General features: G+C 39.2%; 1 protein-coding gene across 1 annotated transcript; it reads right to left on the bottom strand.

Moving 5' to 3' along the window:
* Positions 1–760: 760 nt before the first annotated feature.
* Positions 761–22,465, bottom strand: pom121 (POM121 transmembrane nucleoporin). The gene is made up of 13 exons (XM_017488492.3): positions 21,871–22,465; positions 21,065–21,280; positions 20,710–20,889; positions 20,334–20,414; positions 19,775–19,949; positions 19,284–19,375; positions 19,110–19,189; positions 16,147–16,268; positions 15,885–15,984; positions 12,697–13,083; positions 8,101–9,681; positions 7,473–7,565; positions 761–1,476 (listed from the first exon to the last, which is right to left on the bottom strand). Exons 1-13 carry the CDS (start codon positions 22,419–22,421, stop codon positions 1,379–1,381), a joined length of 3,756 nt encoding a protein of 1,251 aa, XP_017343981.1. The 5' UTR covers positions 22,422–22,465; the 3' UTR covers positions 761–1,378.
* Between the last annotated feature and the right edge of the window lie 5,133 nt (positions 22,466–27,598).

Raw genomic sequence — 27,598 nt, 5'->3', positions numbered from 1 at the left:
CACTCTAAAAGGACTGAGCTTTGAAGGAATTCAGAGACCAACTTTAAAACGGCCCAAAACCCTGAGATCAGTAACTAGTGGAGTATATTCACAAAAGTCCTAAACATTACGTATTAAAGCCAATCAGTCACTTTCTGATTTCACAGCCTTCACGCAAGTGTGACATCATTCACAGCACATAACCTGCAGTCAGATGCACTAAGGCACAAATAATTGTAAAATAATTCAGAGGTGAAGCAATGTCTAATATTCAAACCTGTTAAAAGAACAAGGCAGGGATTTTCTGAATGTATAAAAAGCTCTACAATATGAATAAATAGCAAACGTATAGCTTAGGAAGATGATCACTCCCAGCCCACCGACAATGGTACAGACACAGATGGACTATTAAGCGACGTATTAGCTCTGAAAGGAAAAAGACAAAACACAAGGACAAGAAAAGCAGTCTTGGAAGGACATAGAAAGAGTTGGGTTAATGGGACAAGAGTCAAGAGTTTTTAACGATATGAATAATTATGCTTAATAATAGTTATTAAAATTCTAATACTTATGATTATGGGACATTTAAAGAGAGGACATTGAGTAATACGCACTGGAGTAAACAGACGAGGTAGTCAAATAGCCAATAGCACACAGATGGTTGTAAACAAGAACAGCTTGTATTAAATCATCTGTTTTGGTTTGAAACATCTCAACTAAAATATGACTCACTCAAGAATGAGCCAAGCAAATATTTTAAAGGGATAGGCCGTAAAAGCGATGAAAAATACTAAACAACTTTATTTTGCTGCTCATTGCATTTGGATGAGGGACATATTTCAATTAAAACACATTTTCTGAAGACTGAGTTGACTCAGGCAACCTAAGTAAGCAATTCAGTCAAGGAGCAGATACACAAAAGTGTTTTGTTGAAAGTATTCATCTGAATAAAAGCAAAACTCAATTAGTGACGATGATTGTAATGTGAATGACGGCATAAAAATAGGTCACACAGACAGCCATTAAAAAAAATAATAATCCAAACCAAAACAATATCCTGATAAGCAAAGGATCAAACCCAAATTCGGCTTCTTTAGCCTGAAATTCACATGTTCAGGTTTTTAAATTGTCTTATTCTTTTAATCTGCCAAGTAGTTCTGTCTGTCCACGTAACTTGCTGTCAGTCTGACTCCACGCAGGAAGATGTTGGTATGTCAAGATCTCTTGACCTAAAAAAAAAAGGGATGGTGGTACCTAATTATACAATTATACTTCAACCCAAACATCAGATGTGTTAAAGTCCTATTGGAATCCTGATAAAGTCCCATTAGCAGCAGCAGCATCTAGAATAGTCAGAAGGGGTGCTGCATGTGTCCAAATAAAGTCCTCACGGTTGGCATTACTTCTTCCTTGTGTGCTGCCTGCGAGCCTGTAATCTTTGTCGTGAACCGCTGGGCTTTGAGCCAGCACCAATTGAAAAAGTGGCTGAAGGAGAACCTGGACGGGGGAGAGAGAGAAAAAAAAAAATGCAGTTATGGACAATTTAAATTCTATGGTTTGACACATTGGGACATAAAAAAAAAGCCAACAATCCTTTGCTCCTCATCAAGGTCTACATCTAGACAAACCTAGCCTCAGATAACAGCAGAATTCAGTTTGTTTACAGTATGCAACAAACAACTATTACCATGGTTCCACTCTGCATCTGTGGCTTACAAAATTAGCTGGTTTGGATTATTGATTTACCATGATGCTGGATTTTTTCAAAATCTGTTGTTGGACTTGTAGATGAGCTGAGGCCCATTTAACAGACAATATTCGATCATTTAGAAGCATTATCGTTTGGGTTCACTTGTCCCTTTATTCATTGTCCTGTAATGGAACATTTCTATTCTGGGTGTGGTATCTTCCATGCCAATGCCCCCATCCACAGGACATGAGAGCCCACTTGATGGCTTCATGAGTATCAAAAGCGTGTCCATCACATACTATGACCTTTGCAGTCGACAGATCTTAACCCAATTGAACATTTATGGGAGATTTTGAAACTGAGATACAGCACATTCTACAGAATGGTGCAACACCTATTTGATGTACATTAAACCACTAGTTGGTGACACCTGACCATCACACCCATATGTGGTTCTTCCTCAAACTGTTGCCACAAAGTTGGAAGCACACAACTGTAGAGAATATTGTTGTATGCTGTAGCATTACAGTTTCCTTTCACTGGAACCAAGTGGCCCAACAAGTTCCAGTACGACAATTCCCCTGTGCACAAACCGAGATCCATGAAGACATGGTGGGTTAAGGTTGGTGTGGAAGAACTTGAGCCAGAAACCTGAGATCAACCCCACTGAATATCTCTGGGATGAACTGGAACACTGACTCCGCCCCAGGCCTCCTCATGTTGAATCATTTAAATCTAAATTGCAAATTTGGATTAGGCAAAATCTAAGACCATCCCTGACTCAGAGACTGATTTAGAGATAGTCCAGTTTAAAATTTTAAATCTATGACTAAGCTCAAACCCTGTCCAGAAACCACCCCTAAAATCGAACACTAACGGGCATTATGATCAGAAAAAAGTATGGCTATAGCTAAAAGTATTAAGCATGTTTAGCATTTTCCTTACACTGAGCCATGGGAAACAAAATATAAAATTTAAAACACTGAATCACATGCAACATATAGGCCTGTTTTTTTTTCCCCATTTAAGTGTGGAAAATGTCCAAAATACCCTTAATATAAATTAAAGTACATCTTCATGTTTGTAAAATAATGTGGCTCTTTTAATACCCTTTAAATTGCTGAGTGATGCAGAATCATCAGTGTGTTCCACCTATCCCGCAAACACAGCAAAGCAATGTGGTTTGATAAAAAAAAAAAAAAGAAGATTAGAAAGTGTTATTCCTGTTTGCTTCAACAAACATGTCACACGGTTGAACTCAATCACGTCCACTGTGTAAATTTCCACCAATTGATTTATAATAGTAATTATTTTGTGGTGAAAGTCTACCATGATACATCTATACTTGGTTGATTCGGAGCTGTATGGTTGCTTACAACAGAGGTTCTCAAACATTTTGCAGGCAGGGACCCCTTTAAATGTAAAATAAATTTAATCCACCCCAACCATAATCCGACTATTCAAATTAGGGCTGCTTGCTAAAGGTTAAAATGATAATCAGGATTATTTTGCTCAAAATTTTAAAATCACACTGTGCAAGACAACTAATCGATAAAAATCAATTATGAAAATTGTTGTCAACGTATCTCATTATCAACTAGTTGGTCTAGTGGAAGGGGCAGTCATGCTACACTTTTTGTTCTATTCACTTCTATGCATCCACATGAGACTGGAAACGCAAGCTTCATGCAAATAAGTTTCGCTGCGCTCCAAAGTTCAAGTCTGGTGAACTATGACCTGCGAATTCATATCACATGAAGACCAAAGTTCAACATGTCACGGTGTGACCCCTTCAGAACCATTATAGCAGTGTCGCTCCAGCCCGTTTTACACAAACACAATATTAAAAGAGTATAAAATTAACATCAAAAAAGAAGTTGCCCAGATTGTGGTGTCGCTGATTACAGGAACATACTTTAAATTTTAACATTGACGTGTGATGTCATATACGGTTGCCATCCGTATTCACAGCGGTCGTCGAACAAATTTCGCATGCTGAAAGTCTAGTGTGACTGCCGCTTTACTCTGTGCATTACTTCTGTTCCGAAAACACGCATCGGAGAGTACAGACCAAAGTGGTGTCCCAAATGACGTACTATACACTTACACTACGCACTTGAACATCTAGAGTATGAATTTTAGAGGGGTAGGTAGTAGTGTCTCAAATGGAACACTAGCATTTTTTTTTTTTTTTGTACTAACCGGGAGTATAAGCCATTCCCCAGTCGCTGGCAAATGACATCAAGCGGAGTATGTGTAGCACGGAAACATGACAATAAGGCCGCATTTACACTACATGGCTCAAGTGACCCAATTACGTTTTTTTCCTCCCATGTGGCACAGATTGGATATGACCCATGAACATGTAAGCAGGAACGAAAAAAGACGGGGGGGACAAAAAAAAAAAAAACCCCATGGATTCCGATATTCTCAGATAAGTTTCAGGCCTCATTCATTTGTGGAAATAAATCTGATATGAACTGGATACCTGCATTTGCATCTGCCGTGTAAGCAGAAAGATCGGATATTCCCGTCAATGACACAGTCGTAGGTCATAGAAAAAGCGACGGTGGAGAATGACGTCAACTCTGGTGGACACCAACCGTGAAAACAACTCAGCAAGGGCGCTCTTCTTTTTTTTCCTCCACCTTAAGAGGCCAGTGTTTTGCTTACCTTTAAATATTGTGTTTCACGAAGTGTACAGTGTAAATGCAAATATTGAACATGGGTCACTTTTAAAAGATCCAAGCGGGTCGTCCAAAATAAATAAAATCGGATATGGACAACAAATCGGAATTGGGCATCAAAAACTGCACTGTAAATGTAGCCATAAATCAACTAAGATCTAATGTCAAATTAAATCTTAAATCACCCCATCTGATTAATCGATTATGAAAATAATGGTTAGTTGCAGCCCTAAATTGTAGGAACCATAGTATTATTGGTGTTCAGCCACTAGAGGGCAGTCTGCACTATGGTGGGGTAGGTCACCTGTCACATCATGTGATGATAATCTTTCCGTAGTTTGAATTAGAAAGGCATGGGTGGCGGGAAACATGCTCCCTTTTGTAAGTGATTTTTTTTTTTTTTTTCATTAAATGGACCTTGGCTCAAGAAACTGGCATCGCCATGTTTATTTGTTTATGCCAACCTAGTTAATGAACATCTTACCACCCTGCCCTAACTTAAAGGAAATCCATTACAACTATTATTCTCAGTTAAAAACTTTTTACATTTTTTTTTTTTTAATAAAACCTCAGCATATTTATTGCACTTTAACAGCCAAATCGATAAAATGTGTTACAAACAGAACAGAAATGCAGTAAGTCACATTTGCTCTTCATTTAAAACTCGCTGTCAGTATAATGAACTGTCCGGCTCAAGTACTGTTCTGAGGTTCTACTTGACCACAAGTCGGTTGCAGTGACAAAATATTCAACAGCTCAAATTTCTCCATTTCCAGCAACCTTAGAAAAATAGTTGCGTGAGGGTATCTTGTATCTTTTGTCATGTGCGCCGCAAATTTTTTTTAAACCCCTCGTTGCTCACTTTGCCAATTGATCACATCACTTTGGCTAAATGAAACGTGGTTGCCTCCGATATTTCCACGCGTCTTTGCGAGCCAGGCGAATACGGTGTTGCATTGAACAAGGTTCCCATTATTGTTGTGTGTTGGGGAAGGCTGGGAATGTTGTATGATTAAAGCTTTGTGCCTTCAACCTTTGACATTCTTGATACAGTGCTGTGAAAAAGTATTGAAGTAGTATTCCTGATTTCTTCTGTTTTTGTCTCATACTAAATTGTTTTAGAAACAAAATCTAAGATAAAACAAAGGCAACCTGAGTAAACACAAAATACAGTTTTTAAATGATAATGTTATTTGTTGAAGCAAAAGTTATCCAATACCTACTGGGCCTGTGTGAAAATGTATTTGCCCCTTAGTTCCCCAAGTCTATGAAACTGCATCTATAATGGGGTTCAGCTGGACGAGATGCAACCAGGCCTGATTACTGCAAACCCTGTTCAATCAAATCAACACTTAAATAAAACACTTTCAATAGCATGAAGTTGGTTAAAAGGTCTTACACACCATGCCAAAATTGAAAGAAATTCCAGAAGTGATGAGGAAGAAGGTGATTGAAATACATCAGTCTGGGAAGGGTTACAAAGCTATTTCAAAGGCTCTGCTACTCCAAAGAACCACAGTGAGAGCCATCATCTCCAAATGGAAAAACTCGACACATTGCTGAATCTTCCCAGAAGTGGCCGACCTTCCAAAATTCCTCCAAGAACACAGCAACTACTCATCCAGGAAATCACAAAAGAGCCAAGGATAACATAAAAGGACCTACAGACCTCTCTTGCCTCTCAAGGTTTATGACTCCACTATCAGAAAGAAACTGGGCAAAAATGGAAACCTTTTTGAGAGAATGTTATGTGGACTGATGAGTCGAAAGTGGAACTATTTGGAAGACGGGGTCCCATTACATCTGGCGTAAATTCCAGAACCAAACATATAATTTCACAAAAAGAACATCATACCTATGGTCAAGTATGGTGGTCGGCAACTTGTAATAATTGATGGAAACATGAGTTCTGCCCTCTGCCAGAAAATCTTAAAGGAGGATTGCTTTATGTTGCATATTGTTTGAAAATCTAAAATTATTTATAACGAAATGTACACAAAAACAGAAGAAATCAGGATTATATAGGATTAAATACTTTTACACAGCACTGTATTGCACTTTATGTTGGCTTTTCAGGTGGTTGATTAGGTTTGATGACCTTGCGGTGCTGATACAGCACAGAAGCACATTTTGCATAGGACTTGCGTCTAGTCAACATCACTTTCTCTAAACCTGAAATACTTCGGACCTCCAAACGACAGAGGATGACGCCTTATAAGGAATCATCCATCCTCTTGTTGCCGTTTTTTTGTTCAGTGAAGCTGAATGGCTATGCTTTAATACGTTTATCTGCTGTGCGTGTGAAGCCGTGAACTTCTGCAACACTGTATTTCAAAGCGTGCTTGAGAACGAAACACTGATTGGCCAGTAGCGAACTTCCACAGAGAGAGCGATAAATCAGCTGAGACGAAAAATAACTTGTGATTTGGTTTATCATCTGCAGACTCATAAGAAGAATGAACAATTTGCAACCTTACCGGGCTGAAGTTTTCTGCCTGCTAGCACATCAATATTGCAGACAAGTACGCTTAATTAATCATGGGAGGCAGACTTTGTGATCGCAGTTAAAGCACAATTAATCGTGCAGCCCTAATTCAAATATTAGGCTCATTATTTAAGTGTTTACAATAATATTTTGGCTATTTAATGCAGCCACAGAGCTTTTATACCTGAATGCTCTAAAGACATAACACGTTAAGTTCACAATAGTTTATTAAAACCCATTCAAGTTAAGTGAGCAGTCAGACAGGCTAATAACTATAAGAACTCAACAATAAATATAATAACTTTGATAATGGTTTACTCCACTGTAAGAAAGTAATAAAAATAAAAGAATTAATTAAAAAAAGAAAAATCACCATTAATTATGAAATCCCTTATTATAAAAATTATTGATCCCTAATCACAAAACTATGTTCATATAGAGCATTGGATGTTTATGTTGTGATCACCCACCAGCCAAGTAATAGTTAATTAGTAGTTCATGTGCTTAATTGTGTTGCCATCCATGTTGGCACCGCTCCTCAGAAACGCCTCATTTAATAATAATAATAATAATAATAATAATAATAATAATAATAATAATAATAATAAAAAAGCAAGCATGTTATACTTACCAAAGGGTGAAGCACTGAATCCCCCTGCAGGTGTCCCAGGGCTGCCAAAGGGAATGGGCCCACTTGCAGTGCCAAATGCAGGGGTGGAGGTTCCTGTACATAAACATGGTGTATTAGTCACGTACCACTGAAACAGGTCGCATTTTACTTTATACTACTGCTATTAATTTGCTATATTTAATAATTTGAAAATCACTAAAAAAAAAATCACAGTATTATTTTATGAATTTAAATATATTACAAAAAGTACATATAATTTCTTTCACCAGACAAATTCCATTACAACACATACTATTGTTTCAGTGAAAATCTTTACACATTTCTACTAATGCTAAAAAATAATAATAAAACCCCCCACAAAATGCAACCCATTAAAATACATGTCAATATAATTTTATATTTACTTCTTTAGTCTCAAAATATCATGAACATCAAGTATGCATAATATGAAATTTAGATAAGATAGGTCCATTTGGGACATCAAAAATTTAGCTCAGACACAGAAGAGTAAATAGGACTTAGAAGTCATGTTTTTTGAGCACAAGGGCACTTTAAATTGCATCGCACATGCAGAGTCAGGTCAACGTATTTTACAAAGAAAATTCTTTATTTAAAACAACATGCTCACCAAAAGCAGGCTTATTATCCGTGTTGCCTGCTCCAAACGAGAACCCCTGATTCTGCCCTGCTTGCGTAGGTGTTGCAAACTGTGCTCCGGAAAGTGCTGCTGCGAAATTAAAACCTCCAGATGTTGCAGAGTTCTGTGGTGTGGCTGGTGCTGCTCCAAATGTGAAGGTAGCAGCTGGCATAGAGGCAGCACTCACTGGCAAAGCACTTGTGTTACCAAAGGGAAAACCAGTGGAGGCTCCAGTAAATGCAGACTGTGTAGAATTTCCAAATGTTGGTGCAGCTGTGCTAGCGGGTGTGCCGAATGCAAGTGGTGTGACTGCAGTACCTCCTCCAACACTGGCACCAAAAGTAAAAGGCTTGACTGGAGTAGGAGCTTGAGCTTGAGGATTGGCAAAGCATGTGGAGGTGCTGAATACTGGGCTACCAAACGTGGCCTGGGTCGCTGGGGTGTTTGTTGTCATGGGGGTAGTATTGTTGGCCGTACCAAACCCTGTAAAGGAGGTGGTGGCTGGGCTTTGGCCAAAGGTGAATGTGTTCTGAGGAGCAGCAGGAGGAGCAGTTGGTGCTGGTTTTAAAGCACCAAACTGTAAAGCTGTATTGTTGCTGTTGGTAGTTGTGGTACTAGCGCTAATTCCAGAGGTGGTGGCTGTAGATGACGAACCTCCAAACTGAAAGGTGCTCTTTGGAGCAGCAAAGCTACCAAACAGAGATGGAATAGAATTTTGGGTACTGGAGGAGGATGACGAGATTGAAACAGCCATAGGTTGGCTGCTGGCCAGTCCACCAAACAGAGATGGAACAGGATTCTGGGTATTGGAGGAGGATGACAAAACTGAAGCAGTCATTGGCTGACTGTTAGGCAGTCCACCAAATAGAGACGGAGTAGAATTTTGGATATTTGAGGAGGATGAAACGGAAGCAGCCATTGTCTGGCTGTTAGTCAGTCCACCAAACAGAGCTGGAGTAGGATTCTGGGTACTAGAGGTGGAGACAGAAGCAGCCACTGAATGGCTGTTAGTCTGATCACCAAACAGAGATTGACTGGGATTCTGTGTATTGGGGACTGATGAGGGGACCGAAGAAGACACTGGCTGAGTTTTAGTGACTACACCAAATAGAAACGTGCTACTCTGAGTTGCTGGTACAGAGGAAGTTGAAGAAGCCGGCTGATTAAATGCACCGCCAAAAACAGGCTTGAAAGTGGTTTGAGTAGGTTTGACCTCTGCAGTGGAGGCTGTCGTCGTCACGGCTGGCCCAAAAATAGGCTTGAACCCTGATGGGTTTGGATTGGCTGTACTGCTAGCAGGCTGTGCAGAGACTGTAGGAGCAGTTGGTGCACACGATGTGGGCACAGAAGAAGTGAAGCCAAAGAGGCTGCCTCCTCCAAGAGTGAGTGTGGTGGATGAGGATGGTAAAGGCTGAGCCAGAATCTGGGCAAAAGCAGAGGTCACCGATGAAGGTGGAGTTGACACTGTGGGCTGTGGAGTGGCAATGGAGGGCTCAGATTTTACAGCCCCAAAAGTTAAAGCAGTGGAGGTAATGGAAGAGGGAGCCTGGGCTGCCACAGATGTTGCTGGAGCTATGAATGGGAAAACAGTAACTTCAGTATCATGACAGACAATGGCCAAATAGACAAAGCTTCACTAACATGGTCCAAATATATGCACACACAGTCAACAAACAGGAAAAGGATATTTAACGTAAACGTTAATGAACGTACTCAAAAACAAGTACTGCATAAAATTTTCAGCCAACAACTAAAATTGGCTTTAGACCAACCCTACACCCTGGCAGTTCCCCTAAGACCTTTCAATGTTCTCCTGGATCAACACATCCACAAACTTACATAAACTCACAACATAGCAGAAAAGTTAACCCACAGTAACTCAAGATCAGGCAACCCCCATAGCCATATGCACCACTTCTGCAACAGGTAAGGTTTTAAAGTAAATCAGTGTTTTCCACAGTTTAGGTTTTTTTTTGGTTGAAATGGGAGTCTCCATCTTGCGAGAACTGGAGGCTGCATTACACTTGCCATGATGTAATTTTCACACCAGTACAGTATCCCTAATTCAAACAGGTAATACCAGTATTAATGTTATTAGCGGGCCTCAGAAATATTTTGGCTTAATTTCTGAATCCTACATTCCGTCATTGTGCGACAGATCTCTGAAGTATTCAGTATCAGTCTTATTACATCCAGAATTGTAACTGTAAATGAAATGGTCTTAGAGCATTTTCAGACCTGTAGATCTGTGCTTTGTTAGGAAACAGGGACATAAATTATTACAATGTTGCATTTTCTCTTGAGCTCAGTTCGCTTTCACAAGGCAACATTTCAAAGCAGATCAAAATGTGTTTATGCAGGTAACGTGAATAAACTATCCTCTCAATGGATATAGTGCACCTGTTTGTGTTCTGGGGTTCTGCTCATAGCGGTCATCCATCTAGATGTACAGACTACAGCGAATAAGAAAGCCAAAATAAGCTAGCGGAGCTGCCGTTATTATAATTTATCAAACAAACATTAATCAATGTTTCACAGAGCGATTAAAGCAAATGTCCTTGAGATGCTCAGTAAAAACCTTGTAAAGCCCATGGTTTTATGTATTTTTGAAAGTTGTTCTGAAAAATGTTAAACAGACCAAATTTCAATGAGGCATTTAACCTAGTCTTTGGTCCAAGTTAAACCATTGCAAGCCATTAGCAAAACAAACACGCTTAATACATAATACAGTTCCCATCATGAATTGCTAGACAGGATGGTCCATTGGGTCAGATTGTTTTCTCACCGCAAGCAAACTGCTCCAGAGTTCACTTGCATTCCAGCTGAGACCACCTTGTTGGGCTGGCCCTGACTGACCGTTTTGGTGCGGATCCGAGCATGATTGCAGAGTTCATAAAGTTGCAATCAAAATAATAAATCAAACAAAAGCAACAAATAGTTCAACACAACGAATGCTTCAAGTGGTTTCCCAAAATTCAACTGAAAATGCAACTTATAATGACTTCTCCAGTTTCAAAATTATTCAATCCCCTGTATATAATCCCTCACAACAGCACAAATATGCAAAACAGGTGTTGTCTCAAGCATACCTGATACAACTAATAAAGGGCTTCATTAGTTGCACCAGATGTGCTTGAGCTGGAACACATGAAATACCTGAACTGGCTAGAGGGAGAACATGCATGAAATACCTGGACGGGTCAGAAAAAGGAAGCTATCCATGGCTGAAAACCAGATTTCTGAGAAGGCAGGTTGTGAAAAACCCTCGAGCGACTGCAAAAGACCTGCAGCAAGACTTGGTGGCAACAGGCACTGAGGTTTCAGTGAGCACAGTATGGCACGTACTAAATGCACAATGTTTCCATGCCAGAACTCCAAGACGTACACCACTATTGACCCAAAAGCACAAGAAAAGTCGGCTAAAATTTATATAAATAAGCCCCAGAAGTTTTGGGATTCTGTTCTTTGGAGCAATGAAAAAATTGTGTGTGTGTGGAACTTTTCAGCATGATGGATCAGCGGTATGTCTGGAGGAAGAATGACGAAAGAATACTTTGCATCCTCTGGCACCGGAAACATGCAGCATGTGGAAGGCAAGACGGATTCATTGATCAGTAAATCCTAGGAGACAACATCATGCAGTCTGTGAAGAAGCTTAAGCTTGGGTGTCATTGGACCTTCCAACAGGACAATGATCCCAAGCATACCTCAAATTCCACCAAGGCTTGGTTGCAGAAGAAGCCCTGGAAGATTCTACAGGGCCATCACAGTCACCTGACTTGAACCCTATAGAAAATCTCTGCTGGGATTTGAAGGTGGCGGTTGCAGCACACAAACCTAGCAATATTTCTGAACTGGAGGCTATTGCTCATGAGGAATGGGCAAAGATTCCTCAGGAATGCTGCCAGAAGCTGGTGTCTGGTTATGCATCTCATTTGCAGCAGTTCATAAGAGCAAAAGGGTGCTCTACTAAGTACTAAAGATGCTTGCCATGAAAGGGTTGAATAATTTTGAAACTGGAGAAGTCAGTATAAGTTGCATTTTCAGCTGAATTTGGGGAAACCACTTGAAGCATTCGTTGTGTTGAACTATTTCAGTTGTTTTTGTTTGATTTTTCATTGCAAACAGCTGAAAGTCTGTAAATTTTTTTACAATAAACCTGATTTGCAATGGGGGTTGAATAATTTTAATTGCAACTGTACATGTCTAAACGAACTGAACCAAGGAAGAAAACGCACCAGGTTCCAAAACAAACACTCCAAACAAGCCAGGTGTGAAAACACTCTTAGTCTTTGTTATTTTTATTATCTGCCATCCACTTTCCCTTCAATGTTCAGTCCTTCAGCCACCACCCAAGTATTTCAGATCTGTGGGGAAACACTGCAAATGCTTTAGGTGCCTATGTATTTTAGCACATTTAGACCTTTAGATTGACCTTGTATTAACATACAAAACACCATCAACTTATGGTAACCTTTCACAGAAACCTTCAAGTTGTAACATTCAATTCACCCTTTGATTAATTCAAATCAAATGAGCTAGATCAGCATGCTTCTTTTAGGAAGGGACCAATTTTAAACAGCGTACCTGCAGAGGTAACAGCTATAGGAGAGGGAACACTGAGTAGAGAGCTGCTCTTCATGCTCTTAAGAGATTCCAATAGTGAATTAGCCACTGGTGCCGCTAAAGTGGTGCTGGTGGCAAGTGTAGGCAGCACCACAGTCTGGATTGGCGTAGCACTGACTGTGCTGGATGGAGTAACTGTGAGGTCAATAGTTGGTGCTGAAGCTGGGGTAGAAATTGCAGTGGAGGCAGGTGGAACACCAGCAGCTGGGGTGGACAGGGAGGCCAGTGAAGTAGCACTCCCTACAGGGGCAGCTGAAGCTGAGGAAAATGAAACTATCTGGGAAAACATGCCAACAGAGGGAGCAGCAGGAGCAGATGAACAAGGGGCACAGCTTGGCTTCTCTGGTTCTAGAGAAATGAATTCAAGAAAATAGGAAAATTAATATCAGAACAATCAATAGTATGAATAAATAATATCCTTCTTGTTGGCAACTCCCAGAAACTGAATTGGAGCTACAGTGGTGCTTGAAATTTTGCGAACTCTTCAGAAATTTCTATATATCTGCATAAATGACCTAAAACGTCATCAGATTTTCACACAAGTCCTAAAAGTAGATAAAAAGAACCCAACTAAACAAATAAGACAAAATTATTATACTTGGTCATTTATTTATTGAGTAAAATTATCTATTACATATCTGTGAGTGGCAAAAGTATGTGACTGTCAATCGGATGACAGTCAGGTGTGAGTGAACGCCCCATTTTATTTCAAGAACAGAGATCTATTAAAGTCTGGTCTTCACTACACATGTTTGTGGAATTGTATTATGGCATGAACAAAGGAGATTTCTGAGGACCTCAGAAAGAGAGTTGTTCATGCTCATCAGGCTGGAAAAGGCTACCAAACCATCTCTAAAGAATTTGAACTCCACCAATCCACAGTCAGACAGATTGTGTACAAATTGAGGAAATTCAAGACCATTGAGTGCTCAATGTAATAGTCCATGAGGTCACAAAGGAACCCAGGGTAACTTCTAAACAACTAAAGGCCTCTCTCACATTGGTTAATGTTCATGAGTCCACCATCAGGAGAAAACTGAACAACAATGGTGTGCATGGCAGGGTTGCAAGTAGAAAGCCACTGCTTTCCAAAAGGAACATTGCTGCTCATCTGCAGTTTGCTAAAGATCACGTGGACAAGCCAGAAGGCTATTAGAAAAATATTTTGTGGATGAATGGGACCAAAATAGAAATTTTTTATTTAAATGAGAATCGCTGTGTTTGGAGAAAGGAAAACACTGCATTCCAGCATAAGAACTAGAGCTGCAACAACTAATTAATAAAATCGATAATAACCGATTATGAAAACCGTCGTCAACGAATCTATCAATTAGTTTGTCTGTTTACTCATTACGTTATTTCTGTTCCAAAAACACGCATCGAAGAGTAAATACTAAAGTTGTGTCCTAAATGATGTACTATACACTTACACTATGCACTCTACCGTCTAGTGCAGCGTTTCCACGGACCCCTAGTGGTCAGTGGTGTAATTGCAGGGGGTCGGTAGGAAAGTTTTAAAAATGTTATCAAAATATATTCACGTATCAAAATATATTCAAATGGGATGTTTTAAAATTAATCAATTTGGTTATTCGCATGCATTCACAAATCACGTTAGCTGAGCTGACGATCGTTCATTGATGGATTTATTTTAATTTCATTTACAAATGAAGTAATAATTTGCAAAAACCTGAGTGGTAGACAAGTTTAAGTGTCACATTGATGGGTAAAATAAACAAAAGAAAATTCAGAGAGTCAAATTAAATGTCACATCAACAATAAAATGTAATTGAACCTGGTATTTGAACCAATCCCTGGGGAATGATAGGTTCTACCAATCAAGGACTAGGACTGTAGTTTAATTCCGTGCTACTTTTTGCATCCATAAAAAGTACTATAAACAAAAATACTTATATAAATATTTATGTATTACATTTTAATGGATGCAAAAAGAAGTTAAACTACAGTCCTAAATGAATAATATATATTCTGGTGTGTGTCTGTGTATTGGGTTCTTTTCAGTCTTATATAACTGGACAAATAGTTGTGTAAAGTTTATATTTGTAACACTCAGTTTGTGGATTTTATTTTAAATACATGAAAAAAATGGTACTGGAAGTTTGCCCCCCCAATCCAATTAATCGAAAAAATAATCGGCCAACTAATCGATTATAAAAATAATCGTTAGTAGCACCCCTAATAAGAACCTTATCCCAACTGTGAAACATAGTGGTGGTAGTATCATGGTTTGGGCCTGTTTTACTGCATCTGGGCCTGGATAACTTGCAATCATTGATGGAACAATGAAGTCTGAATTATACCAGCAATCTCTAAAGGAAAATGTCAGGACATCTGTCCGTGAACTGAATCTCAAGACAAAGTGGGTCATGCAGCAAGACAACAACCCTAAGCACACGTCATTCTACCAAAGAATGGTTAAAGAAGGATAAAGTTAATGTAAGTCCTGACCTTAATCCAATAGAATTGTTGTGGAAGGACCTGAAACAAGTAGTCCATGTGAGAAAACCCACCAACATCCCAGAGTTCTGTACTGAGGAACTGTACTGAGGAATGGGCTAAAATTCCTCCAAGCTGATGTGCAGGACTGATCAACAGTTACTGGAAACATTTAGTTGCAGTTATTGCTGCACAAGGGGCTCACACCAGATACTGAAGCAAAGGTTCACATTCTTTTGCCACTAACAAATATGTAATATTGCATAATTTTCCACAATAAATAAATGACCAAGTATAATAATGTTTATTTGTTTAATTGGGTTCTCTTCATCTACTTTTAGGACTTGTGTGAAAATCTGATCTTTTTTAGGTCTGTCATATTTATGCAGAGATATGAGAACTTTCAAACATCACTGTACATTGCTTATGTTGCATGTACAGATTTTGAGCATCTGTACACTAAGTATACATACCTAAAAGTGATAAAGACATGTCTCCTCACGTGCAACTGATGGTAAAGTTTGCTATACAAGTCCCACTATGATTATGTAGCTGATAGAAACTCACAGAGCCCTCAGAGCTTTTACTAGATGATATCACCACAGCAGTGATTCATAAATTTTTTTCATATGTAGAATCAACATCACATGTGCACTAGTAAAATCAGTTCATAAGAGCACATGAGCACTCACCAGGCTCCTCAAGGACTTTCTGGATTTGGTTAAGAGTAGCTTTTTTCTCCATATCCAGGTCCTTCACAGTGATTGTATAGCCCAGTTCAGGGGGTGGGGGCTGAAAGAAGGAAATATCCATCTTAGTTATACAGTCCAGTGAAATATCATACTCATTTATGATGGGGTGCTTGTGTATTTTTCCCTTCAAGCAAGTCATAGTTTTGAAGTATACTGTATAGTAACAAAAGTAGTTCTTCAGAAACTAATTCTCATCACACACCAAAGATATCTGCTCGCCTCTGCACATGGACACCAGTTGGATTTTACGTTTACGTTTGCCACCGCTTCCTCCAGAGTCTGACCGTGATGTAACAGGGGGATCAGGCATAGGGGCATATTTACCTGGATGACAAACACATTACATGGTTTTTGTTTAGTAGTCTCATAGCACTACTACCAAACACATTTTGTACAGTCTTTCAATGCAGTTAGTTCACAATAGTAGATGTCTAATTATTATTACCATTATTATTAAACTGTAATAATAAACAGTCAAAAAGTGACACAGAACTTTTATCAGCATTCCTTGTGTATGACAATATTCAGCCTGCCAACTTGCTGAGAATGTTGAATGTATCCTAGTGTTTATAATTGAATATTCCTGCACATATCTACAGTAAACATGTAAAATACCAGAGGCCTGTTTCACAAAGGGAGTTAAACAAACTCGAGTTGCAGAGTAAGATTTGAGTTGACAAAACCAAACAAATTCAACCAGGGTTAATTAAGGTTAAGAGGTTTCATAATATTGGTTATCAACTAGCTCAGTCAATCCAGGTTTTAACCCTGAATCAATGTTTACTCAGCGTGCACGTGCGCATAAAAGCCAGATGTTTGCTACAAACAGCCAGTGGCGTTCTAGATGGGGAAAAAAAGCAGGTGTACATACTTCCGGCTGAAGCTAAATAAATTATACAGAAATATGAGGAATTTAAACCTACACTAACCACAAAATGCAAAACCGTTGCAGCTGCCAAAGCTGGGAAAAACTGCTAATTGTGTAAATTTACTTTTATGGATTAACAATAAAAATACACAGGACAAGAATAATGCCACCACATGAAAATATGTACAGTCCACTAATATTTGCATCCTTGGTAAGTATGAGCAAAGAAGGCTGTGAAAAAAATGTCTATTGTTTAACCTTTTGATCTTTTAATTTTTTTTTAAAAGGTTTAAAAAAAAAACAAAAAAAAACACAAAAACACTCAGCTCTCATGGATATCAAACAATTGCAAACAAAACAGGTTTATAAAAGAACAATTTTAATATAGGTGTGCAACAATTATTTGTACCCTTTTAGTCAGTACTTTGTGCTACCGCCCTTTGCCAAGATAACAGCTCTGAGTCTCATCCTATAATGCCTGATGAGGTTGGAGAATACATGGCAAGGGATCTGAGACCATTCCTCCATACAGAATCTCTCCAGATCCTTCAAATTTCGAGGTCCACACTGGTGGACCCATTTTTGTGTTGATTTTGATGTATGTTTTGGATCATTTTTTGCTGGAAGATCCAACCATAGCCAATTTTAAGCTTTCTGGCAGAGGCAGTCAGTTCATTTAATATCTGTTGATATTTGATAGAGTCCATGATGCCATGTATCCTAACAAAATGTCCAGGTTCTCTGGCAGAAAAGCAGCCCCAAAACATTAAACACCATATTTTAACACATTAAACTGTATAAAACCATAAAAACAAATCTTTACACATTAAACCACCATAACGGTGGGCATGAGGTACTTTCCATATGGCTACACCTCTGTGTGTGCCAAAACCACCTCTGGCAAACTGAAGACACTTGAATTTGTTTTGGATGAGAGCAGAGGCTTTTTTCTTAAGACCCTTCCAAATAATTTGTGGTGATGTAGGTGACTTTGGATTGTAGTTTTGGAGACTTTCTGACCCCAAGATGCAACTAACTTCTGCAATTCTCCAGCTGTGATTCTTTTGGAGATTTTTTGGCCACTCGAACCATCCTCTTCACAGTGCGTTGAGACAATACAGACCCACGTCCTTTTCCAGGATGATGCATAACATTTCCAATTGACTGGAACTTGCTTTTGCTATATTCTTATAGCCACTTCCCATTTTGTGAAGCTCAACAACCTTTTTCTGCACATCACAGCTATATTTCTTGGTCTGACCCATTGTGATGAATGACTAAGGGAATGTGGCCTATGTGCTACCTCATATTTATACCCCTGTGAATCAGGACGTGATGGTTGAACAATTTCCTGTTCCTACTCACCCAGGTGTACTTAAAAAAGAAAAAAGGTAAAATATCAATGGGAATATACTTCAAATATTTTTATCATACGAATTCATAGGGGTGCCAATAATTGTTGTACATACATTTAACAGAGTTTTTTATTTTGTATAAATCTGTGTTGTGTTTGCAATCGTTAGATATCCATGAGAACAGAGAATTTTTGTGAATTTTTCTTAACAGACGATCAAAAGATTAAACAATAAAGACAATTTTTCTCAGCCTTCTTTGCCAATATTTACCAAGGGTGCCGATATTAGTGGAGGGCATTGTAGGTTACCACTCGCAAAGGACCAGAAAGCAATACAAAAAGTTTGCGGTACATTAAGAACGTCGCTTCAGGGTGTCAGAGTTTTAATGTGCAGCCGACATAGATAAACTATACTATCTGCTGAAAATCTATATCTTTCATACAGATGGCCATCTCGAAAAGCCAGATGATGTGTCAGTCCCTAAAAAGTTTTTTATTTTTCCACCCTCAAAAGTACCACTCTTATTATTTGTGCTCCACAGGATTTTCCACAAATGGTGAAGCCACTGCTACAAACACTAAAGGTTTCACTTTGATCACAGCGGATTGGTCCAATTTGAGTTTGAGTTCTCTTACCCAGAATTGAACCAGCTCCAGAGCAGGTTAGCCGTGCAGTACAAATTACTACGGCGATGAAACCGGCTTAAAACTAATCCACGTTGTTGAGACTGAAAAACCATAGTTTATTAAAAAAAAAAAGCAAACTTACTTGGGTAGCCACAGAAACCGGCTTCGTGAAACAGGCCACAGGCAAGGCCTGCTATGTATCTTTACATAGACACAGGCACAACACAAGTCTACTGAACAGTGTGTATTTTGTTATTTGCATCATTCACACTGGTAAAAATACTACTGATTCAACAGCCAAAGTACATGGCCTTACCAGAGCCAGGGGCAGTTTCAGTGGCTGTCTTATCGGAGTTGATAGCTGAATCAGAATGTGGTGAAGTGGCATCTTCTGCCCTATGAAATCAACACATAATAGTTATTCACCTGTACAGCAGAAGCAGTTACTAAGTGGTCATTTTTGGTGCAGTTTGAGTGTTGCAATCCATACCTGGGCTTTTTGGCCACCCTCTCAGGAGTCTGAGATTGTGTTGATCCAGGGCTCACAAGAGGAGATGAGCTCAGATTAGATGCTAATCTCCTCTGTAGATACACATATATAATTTACTTGCAAATAATTAATAAAAACAGACTGACTTAATATCAAAATCCTTCAAATAAACAATTAATAAAGACCAAACAGTCATTGAATTACAATTAGAATCTGTCCTTGAATTTCAGTTAGTGAGAGAAAAGAGATTTATTAAAGAACATTTATTATTACATTTCTGGTATCTTGCCTCAAAGCTGGAAGGAATGCCTTATGTCTTGGTATTAAACATTTTGTACATTTTCATGATAAACTGGAAAATAAAATGGATGAAATAGCAACATTGATATGACTAAGGTTAATTCGGGACAACAAACCTAATAACTCAGAATTTAGTACTTACAAAGAACACTCAGAGAAAGGTTTTGTAAATACATAGTGAGGTAAGTTACCTGAGGGTAACCCTGTGAGGAACTGTAAGAGCTACGAATAGGGTTGCGGGCTGATCCGGGCACGCCAAAAGAAACAGGACATCCACTAACTGAGCTAACCGAAGAGGTCCGAGATCTCTTTACCATGGACTCCTCCAACACAGAGACGTTCAAGCCTCTCTTCAAACTTCCAGGTCTAGTAAAGGAGGAAGCAACATTATGCTTAGAGTGGTAATGAGTCACGATAATGCAACAAAAAAAAAAAAGAAAAAAAAAAAAAAAAAGAGGACTCTCACGTTAATGCATGTCCCAGTACAAGTATTGGGAAAATGCTTTGCTATGAACTTACTCTGGTTGGCCTTGCAGTAGTTTAGCCTAAAACTTTTCCATAACCCTCTGAAAAACCATTTACATATGTCTATATCAGTAATAATCTATCTACAAGATTATTAATGAAATCAAATGTGGTGATTAGGTATAACTGCCAAAGACTTTTAATATTTAAAACTGTTGCAACATCTCATTGGTTTGAAACTAGATCATCAGGTCAAATATTACTCTATAATGAAACAAAACCTACTTTGGTACAAGCTGGGATGGAGCACCGTTAGCTAGCAGTGGCTCGAAAACTGACTGGGAACTTCCACTGCTGTCATTCCGCCTGATGAAGAAAAGGAAGAGATTCCCATCACTTTCAATGCCATTCTCCTTTGTATCTACATGACACAAAGGAAAGAATGCAACAACCCAACAACATAAATAAGGAAGGGAAACAAACCGACACATATTGTAGTGTGAAAACGTGTTATTGTGCATTACATTACTGACTGGGTCAGCTTAGTGCTGTTACAAATGAGTGCCACGAATCACACACTTTTCACTCTCTGAGCTTCAGTCAGTGAGAAGCTGTTCATTATCCCAGCGCATATAAACAGTGCACAGCTTCTAACGGATACCTCCTTTTGCTCTTTTGCCCAGCTTCATGGGCTCTCTCATCGTCATCATCATCGTCGTCATCAACGTCACGTTTACGGCTTGCTCTGAGCACGCTCAGTACAGTCTCCCTAGAACACGGGTCAGCTCGGGCTTCAAATTCCGGGGATGCGACTGCTCCAGTGGAGTTCAACTGATCAAAACTGTGGGCAAACATATTACACAAGGAGCTACAGATAACATTCTGTAATGTACAAGATACCACGATTAGTCCAGTTTAAATGCAGGATTACAAAGACTGATGCAGGATTACAAAGCATGATTATAATGATAATATTTAAACAGTAATACTGGAAACGTTATGACAACGTAACTCACAATGCTAAGCGTGTTGTGTTTTCCGGTCTTGCGATCTTCACTGTAACAGGGCTGTGTATGGGTGTGTTGCGCTGCGTGAGAACCTTCTTCTTGCGGAAGTTGTCCCACTGAGCTGGGGGAAATAAGCCCACCGGAGAGGTTCCTACCTGCTGCAGTGGGTAATGTCTCTGAGGGGTGATGGTGAACTTCCCTGCAGAACCCACCGGATCACTGTTGCTATACGATGATGAGAGACAGTGGTGTGAGTGTGCTGTGCAGATAATACATCACATAACTTTGTACAACAAGAGGCTGAGATTAACCACACAAACTGAACGTGCACAGTTATATGCTCGAGTCGGGATGGTGTATCCTGATTCTGTAAATGTAATCCGTTGACTCAGACAACTTGACATGTAAAATAAACAAATCAACAAGGCCTCAGGAAACAGACTCAGTGCTTTAACGTATTGCGTCTACAAAATTTTGACAGCGTTTGTCATCAAGAATTATGTCGAAAACGCTCAAACACTGTTACACACTAATACTTTCTACACACATTAAGGCCAGAGCTAACGTTAGTGAGAGAGGAGGAAGCTCTGCTAAAGCGGTCAGAGTGCTCCATGTGCCAGAAGGAACTCCCCCATATTTCAAATCTTGGAGGGAAAAGTCATGGACCGCTGTTGCATGCAGATCAACCCAGCGAGTGGACGAGTGAGCCTGCAGTTAGATTCTCATGCACTCATGAATCACAAACAGCTCACGAATACAAGCAACATCAGCAATAAGACCTGAGATCTGGCTACGTTAGTTCGAGCTTTCGTTACCCAAAAGACAATCTTCTGTTTGGCGTGGGGACTCCATGATTAGGTCGGACAAGTCTCTCCCGGAGTTGTTCTCTGGGGTTGCAGCCAGAGCCTGAGCTTCCAGCGGGCCGCCATGTGCCGGAGGGACTTTCTGGCTTAGCGAGGTAACTCCCCATCAGGATGTTCCGAGGACTGAATACTGAGTCGCTGAACGTTGCGTTTCGCTTATAAACGGAACCGACACAACTCCTATCGCTGGGAGACACTAAAGAATTTCTAACATCTTTTTTATTAGTCCGAGACTTGTTCCGCCCGCCTGCCGGGACGCCAGTGAAAGTCCTGCCCGGCAACCAGCGCCGCAGCGCGGTAGGAACTGTCAGCCCACGGCGGGGATTCAGGCCCAACCTCTCGAAAAGCTGAAACTCCTCTGCTTTATAATAACAAACGGCACCAGTTACGACAAAAAAGAAAAGTATATACAGATATGACGGTATGCAAGTCAACAAAAGGAAAAACAGGGCAATAGCGAGTAGAGAGATAAAAGCTAGCCGCCGTTTATCTGCAGGAGACATGGCGGCACCGCGCCGCCGATGGACAATATCCCATAATTCTGTTCGTTAGCGTGCACTGATGACGAGCCGTCGGGGATTGTGGGAAGCGTAGTTTTATGCACGCTTAACTTTAGGAAAAAAAATCCATTCAACAGCATGCAAAAGTACTGTAACTATATAATATGCAATGGAAATGCGACATCTGCCAAACAAATTCAAGTACAAATCGTGTATGTTTTAAGATCAATTCGATATATATATTTGAAACCTTTTTTTTTTTTTTTTTTAAATAAACATCCTCCTCATATTCTATTCTGTAATGCTTATTTGAAAACCTACACAGAAAAAAACATGGGTCAATAAATAAATACATAATAAATGATAAGCATTGAAAGTACTTATAGCTGCAAATCTTTTGGCCAAAATGTCTGTCTACAACTGCTTCTTTTTCCTCTTTAACTCTAGTGGAGTAATATATATATATATATATATATATATATATATATATATATATATATATATATATATGTATATATGTATATATGTATCTTCTATCTTCTACAACACTCTAAACAATATATTTCCCAACCCTGGTCCTAGAGCAGAGGATCTCAACCTTTTGTAACTAAAAGATGTGTGAGTGTGGGAGTGTCTGTAGATTAATGCAGTGCAAGAAAAAAAAAATCTGCCAAGTTATATCTGTGCTCTTTTCCCTCTCCATCTCACGTGCCATCATGACAGCAGGGTCATGTACTGTTCGGGCTGACAGGGGCATGTCTTTTATTTTCTGAATGATTTTCTCCTTGTTCAGGAAGTACACAGACAGTTCAGTTGCCATACTCAACATGCGTGACTTTACATATCCTCTGTAAGTCAAAGGTTTTCCTTGTCTTACAATCTCCAATGAGCCAGCAAAATTGGCAGCACTCCACACTTGCAGCTGCTGTCTGGTTTGCAGTTTTCTTTGGAGCTCTGTGTATGCCTTTCTTTAGCTTTCATCCATTTGGTACTTTGCTGAAAAAGTTACATGGTGGGTTTCGAAATGTCTCTTAACATTTCTTTTTTTTTTTTGAATGAGTCAATACGTTCTATGCAAATCAGACACAGTAGAGCACCAGACCTTTCAATGAAAGCACATGTTTCAGTCCAGTCACTGAAATTTTCTTTGTTTTCGCCATCTCCACAAACTAGCTACAGTGAGGGAAAAAAGTATTTGATCCCTTGCTGATTTTGTACGTTTGCCCACTGACAAAGAAATGTTCAGTCTATCATTTTAATGGTAGATTTATTTGAACAGTGAGAGACAGAATAACAACAAAAAAATCCAGAAAAATGCATGTCAAAAATGTTATAAATTGATTTGCATTTTAATGAGGGAAATAAGTATTTGACCCCTCTGCAAAAATATGACTTAGTACTTGGTGGCAAAACCCTTGTTGGCAATCACAGAGGTCAGACGTTTCTTGTAGTTGGCCACCAGGTTTTCACACATCTCAGGAGGGATTTTGTCCCACTCCTCTTTGCAGATCTTCTCCAAGTCATTAAGGTTTTGAGGCTGACATTTGGCAACTCGAACCTTCAGCTCCCTCCACAGATTTTCTATGGGATTAAGGTCTGGAGACTGGCTAGGCCACTCCAGGACCTTAATGTGCTTCTTCTTGAGCCACTCCTTTGTTGCCTTGGCCATGTGTTTTGGGTCATTGTCATGCTGGAATACCCATCCACGACCCATTTTCAATGCCCTGGCTGAGGGAAGGAAGTTCTCACCCAAGATTTGACGGTACATGGCCCCGTCCATCGTCCCTTTGATGCGGTGAAGTTGTCCTGTCCCCTTAGCAGAAAAACACCCCCAAAGCATAATGTTTCCACCTCCATGTTTGATGGTGGGGATGGTGTTCTTGGGGTCATGGGCAGCATTCCTCCTCCTCCAAACACGGCGAGTTGAGTTGATGCCAAAGAGCTCCATTTTGGTCTCATCTGACCACAACACTTTCACCCAGTTGTCCTCTGAATCATTCAGATGTTCATTGGCAAACTTCAGACGGGCGTGTATATGTGCTTTCTTGAGCAGGGGGACCTTGCGGGCGCTGCTGGATTTCAGTCCTTCACGGCGTAGTGTGTTACCAATTGTTTTCTTGGTGACTATGGTCCCAGCTGCCTTGAGATCATTGACAAGATCCTCCTGTGTAGTTCTGAGCCAGAAATCTTTCTGATTGAGAGGGGGTCAAATACTTATTTCCCTCATTAAAATGCAAATCACTTTATAACATTTTTGACATGAGTTTTTCTGGATTTTCTTGTTGTTATTCTGTCTCTCACTGTTCAAATAAACCTACCATTAAAATTATAGACTGATCATTTCTTTGTCAGTGGGCAAACGTACAAAATCAGCAGGGGATCAAATACTTCTTTCCCTCACTGTAGGTAGCTGCTTGAATCTGAGCATGAGAGGTTACCATAGAAACATAAGTGGTTTGTCATAGATTGGTGTCATGACACTTGCGCACATCACTGCATACTTGCACTGGCCGGTACAACTTGAAATATGTTATTGTAAACTGACTTTTCATTGACGTTAGTAGGCTGTACAACAAAGGAATTGTAATTGTCTTTGCATGTTCTGCAGGAAACTGATGTCTAGTGATGTGTCTAAGTTTTTAACGACCATCTGTTGGTAAAGGGTGAGACACCTGGCAAGCCACATGATTTTTGTCAGAGAGCCACGTGTGGCTCACAAGCCATAGGTTCCCGACCACTGGGCTATGCCCAAAGGTTGTGCAATGGATTTGATTAATTTTACTGCTTTTCTCAGCTTCAAAATGGTTTGCTTTTCTCCCATAGACAGCTCTCTGGTCTTCATGTTGGTTTATCCTTTTTCACAACAAATGCAGTCTTTACAGGTGCAAAACTCAGGGCTCAAACCAAGAGTAGATGTTCAGAGCTATTTATTGTTTAAATGTCAATCAGTCACACCTGGGTAACAAGAAACACCTATCAGTCACATGTTCCAATATTTTTAGTCGCCTAAAAATTGGGTGGTCTGGTACTAAATGCGCTATGTTCTATTTCGTTTAACACATCTACATATAAATGCCAGGAAATAAAAGCTAATATTCTAAAATCTCTTCTCAAATTCATCTTTTTTTCTCAAACACAAAAATGTCTTCAGTCTACAGCAAAAACAAATGAATTGGCCTTCCTGTTCCAATAGTTTCAGAAGAAACTGTATTTTTGAAAATAAATAAATAAACAAACTACCAAACGCCATCCATAGTTTTAGCAACATAGCCTGATAATGGCTCAATTAATATAATTATTAAGTGTCAATGGAGGCTACTGATTAATAATTAGTGGACTAATATTTTAAATTTACTCTGGACATCTTTAACTGGTTTAGACAAATATATATTATAATACCTGCTTATAGTAGTCTATAAGGTATTTAAAGTTGACATGTGATGTCTTTTTGAATGGATGTCAATGGCAGAATGAGGATAAACTATATATATATATATATATACGTATATATATATATATATATATATATATATATATATATATATATATATATATGTATATATATATATATATATATTGAATAGCTTACTAGCCCTCTGCAACAGTCATGGTGCATTGCAAAGTTTCCCAGCTTCAGGAAAGAGGTTTCTCAGTAAAACAATGTGCATTATTATTTAGGATAACTGCATGGTCTATCATGCGTCAATTCCTTACATATTCACCACTAGAGGACGACTGCTTCTGCAGCAACTGCACATAATGTAAATTAGTCAAGTAACACAATGCCACTATCTGTACAACTATCTGTGTTTTTTATGTCAGCCCAACCACCTTGCCTCTGAAACACTGGAAACACTGAGGGAAAAATGCTGTTGAAAAAAGAAGTAATGTTTCATTCTCAACAACAGCAATAACAACTATAGTTGTCACCAATCCGAATCCAGAATTGTATAGGGCCAGCATCAGCAAAAACGGTGGATCTGATATAAGAGAAAAAAGAACAAATTCAATCCGATCCTGTAACAAATGGAAATTGGATGTAGAACAGAATTTTTAGTACTGGAAATGTTATTATTTTTGTTATAGGATGAATTTTAATATATTTATACTTGACTAGCTGATGAGTGTTGTTCTTATATAGCCTATTTATAGAGAATGATTGATGCTTTGTCAGTGCATTCTAGGTAAATCACTAAATGTAAAGTGGAAATCTAAATTGCGAGAAAACCTCCCAGAATTTTGCGATGTAAACTTGTAATTGTGAGAAATAAAGTCAGAATTGTGAGATATTAACTCAAAATTGCGAGAAAAAAACTACTACAAAAAATAACTTTTTTTGTGACTGATTAAGCACACTAATTGTTTCAAAACAACAATGTCTAGGGAACTGTTATTTATAGTTGACAAAGTTTCAAAGTGAAGCTTTCTGGGAAGAGTTCTTTTTTAAACCCCCCCCCCCCCCCCCAAAAAAAACAGAATAGTGTACTTCCCATTTGTATCTGTTTTTGTATTCTACTCGAACGTCAATCTCTCTCACTTCAGAAAATTTCCCATAGCTAATTAACCAATCAGTTTAGTACTTTCTACAACCAATCTGCCTTAAGCACATTTGTTAAGCAGTGGCACTTTACAATTTTTGCTTGGAGGGAATTTCTTTGTTTCTCAGCTAAATTCATTGCACAACTAGTTTTGACTGTTTGTACTACACACAATGTGTGTAGATACAGAAAGGGAAGAGTGCAGTCGATTGCCCACCTTATCATGCCGGCTATGGCAGTGATGCATCAATTACCCCAGCCCTGATCTCCCATTCTCCATCTGGCACTGAAATGATAAAGTAAATACCCCACATTCTTCCAACCTTTCTTCCAACCTCCAGACTGTCTGATTAAGCAAACCCTTCTAGCCTTAACCTCTATCTCTCCCTAAAATATACAAATTCAAAGGAAATTTATTGTAAAAAAAAAAAAAAAAAAAAGTTTAGTATAGGGTAAAGTCATCATAATTTCTGGTGATAGTTATTGTTTTCCCACAAGTTGTGATCCAGGTTTCCTACTGCCCAACATGAGTGCATTTAGATGGGGCTGATCAGATTATGGCAGGACTTTGGCTAATTTCAGTTATACCAGCTGCACATTCAGGGTGCAAATGAGGACTTACTCAGCTGTGTAGTTTGCAGA

The sequence above is a fragment of the Ictalurus punctatus genome, chromosome 16 (assembly GCF_001660625.3).
Source record: "Ictalurus punctatus breed USDA103 chromosome 16, Coco_2.0, whole genome shotgun sequence".
NCBI classification, from domain to species: domain Eukaryota; kingdom Metazoa; phylum Chordata; class Actinopteri; order Siluriformes; family Ictaluridae; genus Ictalurus; species Ictalurus punctatus.
This window is presented reverse-complemented; position numbering and strand designations above follow the sequence as displayed.

Excerpts from the sequence above, each read along its gene's own strand:
- pom121 (XM_017488492.3), bottom strand. The coding sequence starts at position 22,421 with ATGTCTCCTGCAGATAAACGGCGGCTAGCTTTTATCTCTCTACTCGCT. Across the intron at positions 21,281-21,870 it reads AACAGAAGATTGTCTTTTGG|CAACAGTGATCCGGTGGGTT; the intron begins GTAACGAAAGCT and ends ATCATCGTATAG. Across the intron at positions 19,190-19,283 it reads AGGGTGGCCAAAAAGCCCAG|GGCAGAAGATGCCACTTCAC; the intron begins GTATGGATTGCA and ends TTGATTTCATAG.